Here is a 12,102-nt window from a genome sequence, read left to right as displayed (position 1 = left end):
CGCAGTTACATCTTATATGAATCATAATTCATGAAACACAATTTTGTATCTCTACACAGTTTTGACCTCTAAACTTTAAGTTATCCAGATTAAAATATTTTTGAATATTGAAAACCATATGCTCAGTTTTATTCAAATTCAACTATAAGAAACTCGTAAAACCATGTAAATTTTTTAATATCTAAATATTATATTACTTCATTATTTGGGATTTAATGATTTTTCAAATATTTTTGATAGAGGCAGTGATAACGATATTGGTTTATAATGGCTACAGTCTAGTAATTATAACTAGAGCCCTAGTAATTATAATTACCGACTGAAATAATAGATAATAATTACTGAACAATTATTTATTTCCCGTTTTGTGTATAGGAATGGAGACACATTTGTTAAAACTATTTGGGCACTTACCTGAAGATAATGATAAATTAAATACCTACAACTTCTGTACTTTTCATTGTTAAGTACAACTGTTTAACAGTATAAAGTTAGAATTATCTTCTACTAGTGTGATCTAGTATTTCTAACCAAAACTATGGAGGTATAAGATATTCCTAACACAATTATACCATTTTTTAATTAATGATAAATAAAAATGGGTTTATATTATCTGTTTTTAAATGTTCACTTAGTTAAAATAGAGTTAACCTGACCGCTTGATATCCAACCTTTTAATTTCTGATTTGATAATTTTATTATATACATATTAGTGGAATTGGAAATAGCCTCATTAATTTTCCCATTAAATATATCCAAAGCTACGTCTATATCATTTAAATTTTCACAACTTGACCAATCTTAAGTAAATATTAACATACTTAAATCAGTCTTATTATAACTTATTTAACTTTTTGTGGGCAAAAAGAGCTTTAATAGCAGATCTCGATGAGAACGAGATAAGAGATAAATAAATATGATGAGATGCTGAAACTTGCAATTGTATCTATTTATTTTATAATATGTATTATTTCTATTTTTTTATAATATAAGAAAAGTATACATTTCTTAATAAAAGGAATGTAGACAGTTTTTGTGTGGTATTAAAACTTTAAGTTCATCGTAGAGACTTGGTTATCGCTAAGTAAATGGCCATATTAAATGAATAAGTACATAGATTAATAAAATATGGGCTATGCAATCTTCTAACAAATGGACATTTTCATATCAAAAGATAATTGTTAATTTGCAAATTTATATTGACCAAAAATTGAATCATATTTTTAAACCATATGAATAACTTTCACTGAACAAATTCATATTGTTTAGTTTGGTTTCTTTAATAAAAATATATACCCAGAGTAGCTTAATACAAACTAACTTCTGTAAAATATTAAGTGAATAATAATTATTTTAAAAACCTACTAATAGATTATAAATCACATTCAGTCCTGCAAGGTATTTTAATACAGACATTTAAAATACGTTATTTGGTATTGAATACTATTTTTGATAATTTGTTATTAATTATTTAATTATTATATATACATATAATTTGTATGGTACGGGATACTATTTAGTTAGTTTTCCTTTTTTTTTAATTCAGTAAGACAATCCAGTCTGATTTGATAATCTCACCAACATAAAAGCAAGATTGCATTAAATTACATTATATATTTATTAAGTATGACGTTTATACGATTATGACCCTAGTTTGATCATTTTTATTAATATAACAGAATTGTTTAATCTAGTTTACAATAATTTTATATTATGAAATATTCTTATTATCTACCTATTACCCCATGCAAAAGGGCCGTACAACAATTTTTTTTCTTATCACAAGTCTTTATCCGGCAATAGGTTCACTTTGGACTATAAATTTATAATGTATATATTGATTTGTGTAGAAACTTGAAAATTAAATATGAGTTTTATTCTAGTTATTTAAACTACAAGTGTCATCTGTTCCGTTTTTCTTGCTTTAATATATCTTTTAGGTACCAAATTTTGTTAATAATATATCTTGTAAACGACAAGATTGAAGACAAAGCTCATTAGCTCCTACCTGTATTCTTTAACTACAGAATACATATGTAAGATGTGGTAAAACTAATTTATACTTGACAGCCAAATTTTGAAATCGTCAACTAATTAAGGTAAAAAGTAAAAAAAATGTTTTATTTAAATAGTAATATAAACAATTTGTGGGAAATTTCAATAAAATTATTATTATTTTATACCAAATAATATTAAATTATAACATATACTTATAAGTTATGTATACACACTAATATAATGTAATTTATTATGAGTTTTACATTATATAATTTTACGTGTAAAGTGAATACACGATTAATTAGAGAATTGATAAAGATCTAACTACAATTTGCAATAAAGACTTAACTAAAATGAACTTAACTAAAGGCAATGCTTTTGATATTAAAATACGAAATTTCTCTTGGCGGGTTTTTGGTAAAATCGATGTTGGTACTATCTGTAGTATTACACATTTTATAGGTTATGTAACATTTATTTCTTATCATGCGTTATCATTTTTGGAAACACTACCCCCAACTCGACCTATACAGTGCTGATAACCGGCTGTTATCATAAACACGAATGAGTGTAACAAGCCGCATCACCAAGGTAAATCCACCTTGGTATCAGGTATCTACAATCTACAGCCTTGGTTACAAACGAATGATTATTTATAATTTGTTATCATTTATTAATTTAACAATCGACGTTTGGAACTTCAAAATAAGTTTTGATTGTATTTACTAATCTTTGTTTATTTACGATGTGTTTTCAAATTTTTTTACCATTTACTGTTAACTGTTTTTAAATTAAGTAATTTATGTTTTGATTTGGTTATAATTACTGGCAAATATGAACAATGAGCGTGACTTTAAATTTCAAGTTCGTTTTTTACAATTAATTTTGTATTTAAAATAATATTAATACTTTTTTTAATCCAAATCATTAAGGTTTACATCGACTTGACTATCCCATGCCCGATTTTCAATTTTTTTTTCTAATCCGTTTGATTATTAATGCTGATGGTGCAAAAAAATTTGGAGAAACGCTTAGTTCCTAAGTTGAAGTTTGCATATTATAGCGTCTATAATAATAGGGGGCTGCAGTCGTAGCCACCTGCCGCCACACCATACATTTGTCAGTGACGCGAGAATAAGTTAGGTCTCGTTAGGTCGCTGACGCTTTCAGAGGGGTATCAGGTTAGTTTCATTCTTGCTAGCTATTTTTTCCTCTGGAAGATTAGGGGCGTGAGAACCCAACCAATGAAGAGGCTCCAGTTGGCAGGCATAAGCAGTTGTTTTATGTAGCTAAAGTTTTACTAACTTAAAGCTTTTAATTCTTAAGAAAATTATATTTGTTGTTCAATACATTATTGATTATAATAATAATAAAAATAAATAACTAATAACTCTGTAGCAGTGCGTACTCTCATCGCTAACAAATGTATGGTGCGACGGTGGGCAGCTGAAGATTCAAATATGAGTGTTAAAAGCATAGGCTACTGGTTTATGCAAAAATGATGTGGGAAATTGTGTCGAGTGAAGGTGGGTCGACTCCAATTGAATTATTATGTGGATAATTTTCAGATGTATCCGCATAAAGATTGAAAAAAGAAGTTATTAAGTTTTTCGGTTTTCATAATAAAAAGATGTGACTATATATTTTAGTATAGTTTGTCTCACAAGATACTGATACTGCGCAGAAACCAAAACGTGTCGCTCTTGTCTACTAAGGCGCATACAAGAATAAATGCGTTTTGATTTTTGCGCAGTACTGTTCTCTCATGAGACAGAGTATAGTATCGGAAATACTAGTACACAATTTTTTACAACACTGGCTGTTACTATTTCTTACTAAATCTAACTAATCTAATTGAATTTCAGTATGTATCAAAAGAAGATTTCAATAGAACATATAAAAAAATCACACGTGATCGCCAAAAACAAATTGATGACTGGCATTGGAGTAACTATGTAGAATCAATTAAGGCTGAAGAAGCAAAGAGTACATTTACAATAGAAAATAATAACGAGGATAAAGAAATTGTTTATCCCCGTCCATCAGATATGTGTTCAATAAGCAAATTTAGTACGTTGAATTCTGCGAAGTTGTATTCATTGCATGATCCTTCAGACATTAATAATATCCATGGACTAAGAAAGTATTTATTTGGTGATTTTAATTTTAGAACTAATTTAGGTGTGTAAATATATATTGAATAATGTTTTAATTTTATTTATTTCAGTCGTCTATTTAAGACATTTAATGAATATTCTACAATTTTGGAAAATGCATTACAACCACCAGTTTTAAAGAATCCTAAGAAAATACGAATTAAAACAAAAGAACTTGATCAACGAGCAAATAAAAATTATATTAATGATCTTAATAAATTGGTATATCATTACATACCTTCTATTATATGTACAGGGTATCTCACAGTATTTATTAGATATTCTATATATGCATTTATATTCTGTTTATGTTATCTTAAATTTTCTTACTGTAAATGGCCTCTTTAGAAATCACTCTGTTGGGTTCAGTACTCCCTAGTACTACTAATAATAATTATAATGCTAAAGCAGTTAAACTTATTAGGTGAATAAAAAAATATGCCCCAAATTCTTCAATAATTCTTAATTGTTGTTTTTTGTTATCAATTTTTGAGTCTCTCTTATAGTTGTTATGCAATAATTATTTGCATTTCATAAATTTATTATAAAATATCAAATTCTTAAAATATATTTACATTTTATTATTATTGTAGCTATATTAGTGGTTAAACTGAAAAACATTTAGTACTACCATTTAAAAACCATTATTATTTCATTCTTAAATAACTTTCTATTTGAATATTTTAAGCTTACAGAATTAAAACAAGATTTTAAAAATAAGGATTTACATGAAAAAAAAGACAAAAGAAATATAATGTTTAGAAGATTATTTCAAATGAAATTAATTTGCGGCCATAAATTAGCAATTGATGCTATTAAGGTAAATAATGAAAAATTATAATAATTTATTAGCAAAACGTGTACGATTTGTTTTGATGAAGATAACGTATTTGTATATTATGCATAAACTAATATTTTCTAAAATTTGTCATTAAAAATAAAAACTATAACAATCTAAATTTGGCAGAAAAATAAATTCTGCATTTTTTTATCCGGAAAACTAAGACCACATTAATTGTTCTACATAGAAAAAAAATTTACTTTTGGTTGTGAATTTGTTATTATATTTAATATAAAATTATTAGGAATGATCCGATATAGATTTTTCACAATATCTGATAATTAATTTCTAATACTGATTGTTCTGTTATAAAACATAAGCCGATACTAATAAAAACCTATATGTCGGCTGTATAAATCCAATATTACAGCCGATATGAATCATGTGACACATCAAATCATATAGTACATTTGTGACAAATGTAATGTTCCACCTTTTTTAATTAAGTTAGAATTTTTTATTTTTATTTAAAATGATTGGTAATATAACAGTTTTGGGAAAAAAAACAATTAACCAATGTGGCCGATATCGATATCCGGTCATGCCAATACTCAGTCCTAAAAATTATACATACATATATGCTGTTGTTTATATTAGGTGTGCTCGCAAACCTTGGAGGCTCGAATCTACAACTCCATTCAAGATAAAATGAAGGAATTAATACAAATAATATCTTGTTTATCTTCGACCACAGGAAAATACTTATATGGTCAATTATATAACAAGAAAAAGAAAGAAAGTTATGTATGTTAAAGTTTGTAACTGAGTTTTAACTTAAGTTATTATTTTTATAGTTTATAATTTAATTCAGTAGTGTAATTAGAGGGAAGGAGATGTCTTGGTTATAAATAATATCTCTCATTTTTATGATTTCGATAACTGTGGGAGATAAAACATTGAAAATGTAATAATGATTATCCAAAAATTAAATAGTCAGATACTCCCCCAACCAAAAAAAAAGACCAAAGTACGCCACTAAATCTTATTTTTCTTCGGATACTCAACGCCCATATTTTTTAAAACTGGTTGGTAAAAATAAGTATTTAAATCAGTGACTCCCAAAAAAAAATTCACTGTTATAATGTCTACAATACGGGTCAAACACAAAAAATAAAAAATAAATGAACCTCTGAAAAAGCCCTTTTAGCCAGAGACAAGCCATGATTTTATTAAAATCGTAAAAGTTAACTACTAACATTTCTTTTTTAGTAATAAATATTTTGTTTTAGGATTTAGTTGCAGCATGCAAGACTTTAATTAACATGTTGGATGACTGTGGATATAAAGATGTGTCTAATGACAACCAAAATAATATTCACTGCGAACAAATTGGTCAAAGCAACAAACTTAATGAGCTCACAAGTAAAGCATTGACTAGAAAGAAAAGCCAAATTACCAATAGCAATTTCAACCATTTAAGCATGTATAACCAAATAAGACCAAAGCTTGGATCATGTTATGCTCAAAAGTGGTCAAAAAATAATGTAAAATAAGAATAACTAACATTAATTTTACTTTATAAAAAACTAAAAATATATATTAGTTTTTTTGTCTATATAATTTCATTCCCGTTTCTAGAAAATCACTGATAAAACTCAAAGCCCAAATTGTGCAAATAATTTTGAAGACAAAACATTATTAACTAAAAATGAAAATAAGTTTCTCTCTTCTGATGATTCAATAGACAATTGTCATAATTTTGATGATGTAAAAACGGCCGTGCAACAATTTTGTTTAGTAACTATGATTGATTGTGATTACATTTTTTAGCACAATGATTAATGTTATTTATATGTTTTAAAGCTGATGAAATATTAAAGATCATAATTTTTGTTTTTTATAACCTAAATAATAATATGTAATTATTAATTTAGGAGACAAATGAACAATTTGAGGGAGAAATAGGACTACATAGACATACTCATCCTTGCACGAGCCCTAAAAGTATCCTGTCAGGAGAGTCAAATACACCAAAGTAAATTTAATTGTGTCACTTTTATATTATTTGGTGTTTTAGTTTAAGCTGTAATTTTCAGGTTATGTTTGTTAACGAAACAACATATTAGACATAATATTGGACTATATGTTATGAAAGAAAATGTCTGGAGGAATTTCAAAACCAAAAGTAAGTAAAAAAACATATTTATAATTTATCAATCTAAAACTTATCATAATCAAATATATTTAATTTCATTCTATAAAGATGGTGGAAAATATAATTTATCAATTAAAAATTGCATCAAATTGGTTGAGTAGTTGCCAATCTAGTGTTCTAAAATTATAGGATTATAAAGGTTTTTAGTTTTATTATTATTCTTTTTGTAAATAATCAATACATTTTTTGGTGTAATTAATCTAAGAGTTTTGACCCCGTGTTTTGTAAGATGTGTCTTCAATTTTCTGTTCCTAGTGCTCCTAAATCTTCCTCCACTCCAACTATCCAACTTTCCTGGTCCTTTCATATGATCTTCTCCCACGCGGTTTCCATTCCTATACCAATCTCGAGGTTCTCTCCTTTTCTCTTAAAGTACCCTAGCCGTTGGACTCTTAGTCCTTTAAAATAATCTATTCACTGTCCTCCGGTGGAAGGGTAGCTGAGAGGGTATGGCGGCAAAGTGTAAGTGCTCACTGTTGTTGGTTCGACACTCGGTTACGGGCGCTCCGTTTGCTGGTCGAGCAATCGTCCGGTAAAAATGAGCCGCCATCCGCTCTCCAGCAACGGACTGACGACCCGCCCCAAATAGCGAATTCATCAAGAAACCATCTCATGATGACATGTTTTCATAGCCTGTTAAGCTCCATGATAATAAACACTGGCCTTAATTAAATAATCAAATTTAATATTATTTTAAGATGTAAATATATCAGAAGATGGACAACTCAAATTGATTATAAACCAAAAAAATGTAGATGAAATAATTTCTTATAGAAGACAATTTTCCAAGATTCAGTTATCTGATGATCAAGTGGAAACTATATTCAGGTAAACAGATATTAATATACTTGCAATGAAACCTGTTGTACATCAATACAACGGTATATAGAAAGAAACGCTTGCTCATAAAATGGTATCAAAATCAGTTCAGCCGTTTTAGTGTGATTGCGTGACACACACAAACAGCCATTTATACCTTATTATGTTATGTTCGGTTTATTTATAATTTTAATACGATGTATAATAAGAATATTTTGTTAAAAAGTGTTACAGAGTCAATAGCAGATGTTCTATTAAATAAAGTGTTACTAAAATTGGAAATAAGTATTGATGACATAATTACAGATTTAGTTAAAATGGAACTTTCAGAACATTATGAAGTAAATGAAAGTACAAATTTTTGTTGATGTATGTTTTTATTTATTTATATAAATTGTCTCATTTTTATAGCCATTATATTATAAAAAATATACATTATTTAAAATGTTTGACATATACTTCTTGTTATATTTTATACTATCTCACTCTACATTGTCATTGTAACCAATAGGCAAATTAACAATATAATGAACACATTTTCAAATACCTGTTGACTTATGATTCATTCGCACATATAGAAACCTAAAAATTTGCTATGGCCATTATGTAATTTTCTCCCATTTTTATTTTTCCTCTGTGACTACAGTTTTTAAGAATATCTTATATGTAATTGCTCCCTCAAGTCCTAAAACTTCCCTAAAAATAGAAATAAAGAAAAAGCTTTAACCTCTTCTAGGGGAAAAGTTGTATGATATTTTTTTGTTATGCTTAAAGACTATTCTATACAAATTTGAAACTGATTTGACATTTAGCTATAATTCAGTTTAAAAATATGTACATTTTTTCAGGTGTTTTTCTCGATTATAACGGGGATGGGATAACATTTTAAAATAGTTGACCCCCTCTTGAGTAAAATTTCTCATCTATAATATACTAGCTACATGAAGACATCAGCTCAGCGGTTAAAAGTATTGTGTATCCAGATACTCAAATAAATAAAATAAAAATACTCATTGTTAAAACAATGTCATCTTAGCTACGCATCGAAACTAAAAACATTATTTTTGGCTATAGATATATACTTAAAAAATATCCCCTAGAAAAGGTAGAAATTTTTTCTTTATTTCCAGAAGACCTAAGGCCTGAAAACAAGACTAAAGTAAGTGTGGGGCTAAACAATTTTTCTTTTCGCTAAAACCTTATTCGGACTATTACGAACATTAAAAAAAAATGAGGCAAATCGATCCAGCCGTTCTCAAGTGATGCGATTAGCTACGAACAGCGTTTCCCTTGTATATATATTGAGAGAGAGGTTCATTATTACTTAGGTGTTTTTGAAGCGACTGAAGCAAGTTTGTATCATGTGTGCATGATTTTTACAAGGTAAAAGAGGGATTAGTAGATGTTTTTAGAATTCTCAGAGACGACAACAACCAAAAATAACACCAAATGGTATTATTTCTGTAATTACTATTATAAACGAATAACGATAGTCCGATAGTTTCTGTGACCTCTCCCTCCCCGCTATATGTCTCGGTCCTAACTCACTCCTATTGTACTGTCTGTTTAATTATACGAGAGAAACGACCTTTATTAAAGCCAGCTGCCCGACGCACAGTGGGGCAAGAGGGCTCCAAAGTTGGCAAAAAATATAAAATAATAAAATGCGGAACTGTTTATAAACTAATACAATTATTGTTTATTTTATTTTCCCCGACTCCGTTCTCCCGTTGCGCGATTCGCCATCGAGTTCATTGACATCTTAATACCGTTGCACCAGTCGCTACTTGTTATGCCCAATTTGTTAGATACCCAACTATTCGCAGGGGTAAACGATTTGTACCATTTCACCCCTATTCCTCTCTGTGGCATTGGTGCCCATTTATCGAATTCTAATGCCCTAAGTTCTGCCCGTATTGCGCGTGCATTTTTTCCCGCAACTCCGCCAAGCGTACCTCTACAATGTTTAATTTCCAAGTACATGTTGCGGGCAGTATGTAGATGATTGTCATCGATCTTATAAAATCATTTTTTCATTTTTTGCAAATTGTTGTTTAATTAAACAAAATTAAATTAAAATTATTGAAAGCAATCATTTTACGTTAAAACTAGATTACCATCACATAGTTATGTGTACACTAGGGTGGTCCTTAGTCATAGATGAAGAATTTTTTTTTAAAAGTTTTTCAATGGGCTACCCCGCCATTTTGTTCATTACTATGAAAAAAAAATTTAGGTAGAATTTGGTTTTGATAACTCACCCCCTTCACGTGCCGCAAGGGGGTTGAAAAATGACCAAATGGGGAAGTTTTATAGTTTTTTGAGTTAAAATAAAAAATTATTGCATTTAGTATAAAATTACAAATTAACTTTATGATAGATCATTAAATTCTCTATAAAAAAGGTGTTCACAAATTTTTCCAAAAATGCATTATTATCCAAGAAAAAAAATAAAACATAATTTTTTTCATTTATTTGGAAAACATTTTTTATAGGAAAAAATATGATTATTTTATTTCGTTCCCGGGTCGATTTCTATACTTTTTTTTCTAACGATAATTTTCGTTTTTCACAATATATTTGTTTAAACGATTTTTAAATACATAATGGTTGATCGTATGAAATTTTTCCTAATAATCTATTTTGTAGACAATTTAATTTTGTAGACAATTTAATTTTGTATAAAATGCATTAAAAGCGTTTTACTCGATTTCCAATCGTTCATCGTAAATGAAAAAAATTATGTTTTTTTTTCTTGGATAATAATGCATTTTTGGAAAAATTTGTGAACTCCTTTTTTATAGAGAATTTAATGATCTATCATAAAGTTAATATGTAATTTTATACTAAATGCAATATTTTTTTATTTAAACTCAAAAAACTATAAAACTACCGCATTTGGTCATTTTTCAACCCCCTTGCGGCACGTGAAGGGGTGAGTTATCAAAACCAAATTCTACCCAAATTTTTTTTTTCATAATAATGAACAAAATGGCGGGGTAGCCCATTTAAGTTTTAAAAGTTCATAAATAAGAACCACCCTAGTGTACACTGTACACTAGGGATTTGGTTTGCTTCAAACATTTTTTTTGACCCCACAACGAAAAATGGGTTCGTCTTGGTGAAAACAGTGTGAAACATTAAATCCACGGAGTCTTTAAACAGATTTTAATATAAGTATCGATTTTTTAAAAATTATTTCTCATCTTTTTGACCTTATATTAAATTTGTATAAATTTATAAATAAAAAAAAACAATATTTTTGATAGTATACATGTACTCAATTTGTCTATCGGTTATTTCTATCTAAACTTTATAAAAAATGTGTGCCGTTATTTTTGTTATTATATCAAATTTTCGTTATTTTTAATTTTTGTAAGAAAGTGCAACAAAAAAAAAAAAATTGAGCGTAAGCACTAGGTAAATATGTACTATCAAAAATGTATTTATAAATTATAAGTTTATAAAAAATGAATATAAGATCAATGAGAACTGAAGTATTAAAAATATATAAACTTCTATTAAAATCTTGTTTTTTTTTTTCAATTTTCCATAGATTTTATTACAATTAAACCACTATAAATGTAAAACAAATATAATATAGTTTTAATAGTCAAGACTTAATTATTATAGTTATAATCAATCTTCAGTCTTTCTATGAGCTTTTGAACGCCGGTAGTTAGAACTATGCGCCTTTAAAATTACAGTTATGCAATAATAATAATAAATGGAATGAAGAATACCAATGCGTCTAGCCAAAAAAAAAAATCGTGAAATATTTTTCTTTTACCTGACACTTTTTTTTACCGAGATGTATCCATTTTTCGTTGTGGAGGCGAAAAAATGTTAACTTGGGACGAGTCCATGTTGGCTGTACGCCAATCTTAGTATTATATTTTGCCTATATTCAAGGCGCAAGAGCTGGTCAATAGAGCCTATAGGCAATAATATTTACAATCCTGGCGGATGCACGAACCCGAAGAATGTTAATAATAACATTGATTATGTAATAATGTCTATTACACTCAATCAATGATAATAATAATTATTTCTGTATTACCCCCCACTTTCTTTTACCATAAATGTATTCTGATAAAAGATGTGGTTCTGTTATCACAAATTACATTATAATT

At 28.1% G+C, this 12,102-nt stretch overlaps 1 protein-coding gene across 2 annotated transcripts; it reads left to right on the top strand.

Annotated features, from left to right (window-relative positions):
* Positions 1-2,681: 2,681 nt before the first annotated feature.
* On the top strand, positions 2,682-8,378 carry LOC126842268 (uncharacterized). Of its 2 annotated transcripts, none has more exons than XM_050579150.1 (10): positions 2,682-2,862; positions 3,864-4,141; positions 4,226-4,376; positions 4,843-4,974; positions 5,593-5,739; positions 6,225-6,479; positions 6,574-6,970; positions 7,032-7,120; positions 7,849-7,978; positions 8,196-8,378. In XM_050579150.1, the coding sequence occupies exons 1-7, from the start codon at positions 2,833-2,835 to the stop codon at positions 6,763-6,765; spliced, it is 1,185 nt and encodes a 394-aa protein (XP_050435107.1). In that variant the 5' UTR covers positions 2,682-2,832; the 3' UTR covers positions 6,766-6,970; positions 7,032-7,120; positions 7,849-7,978; positions 8,196-8,378. The 2 variants fall into 2 exon arrangements, with proteins under 2 accessions (XP_050435107.1, XP_050435108.1); XM_050579151.1 differs by having other exon boundaries at positions 7,013-7,120.
* Positions 8,379-12,102: the final 3,724 nt, after the last annotated feature.

The sequence above is a fragment of the Adelges cooleyi genome, unplaced genomic scaffold (genome assembly GCF_023614345.1).
Source record: "Adelges cooleyi isolate 19-005CV unplaced genomic scaffold, UGA_ACOO_1.1 ACOO_flye_CR_arks_rails_tigmint_CR_PRNA_488, whole genome shotgun sequence".
Taxonomy (NCBI): Eukaryota; Metazoa; Arthropoda; class Insecta; order Hemiptera; family Adelgidae; genus Adelges; species Adelges cooleyi.
This window is presented reverse-complemented; position numbering and strand designations above follow the sequence as displayed.

Coding starts and splice junctions, on each gene's coding strand:
- LOC126842268 (XM_050579150.1), top strand. CDS start 2,833: ATGAACAATGAGCGTGACTTTAAATTTCAA. Junction 4,142..4,225: donor AATATCCATGGACTAAGAAA/GTATTTATTTGG, acceptor TATTTATTTCAG/TCGTCTATTTAAGACATTTA. Junction 5,740..6,224: donor AGAAAAAGAAAGAAAGTTAT/GTATGTTAAAGT, acceptor ATTTTGTTTTAG/GATTTAGTTGCAGCATGCAA.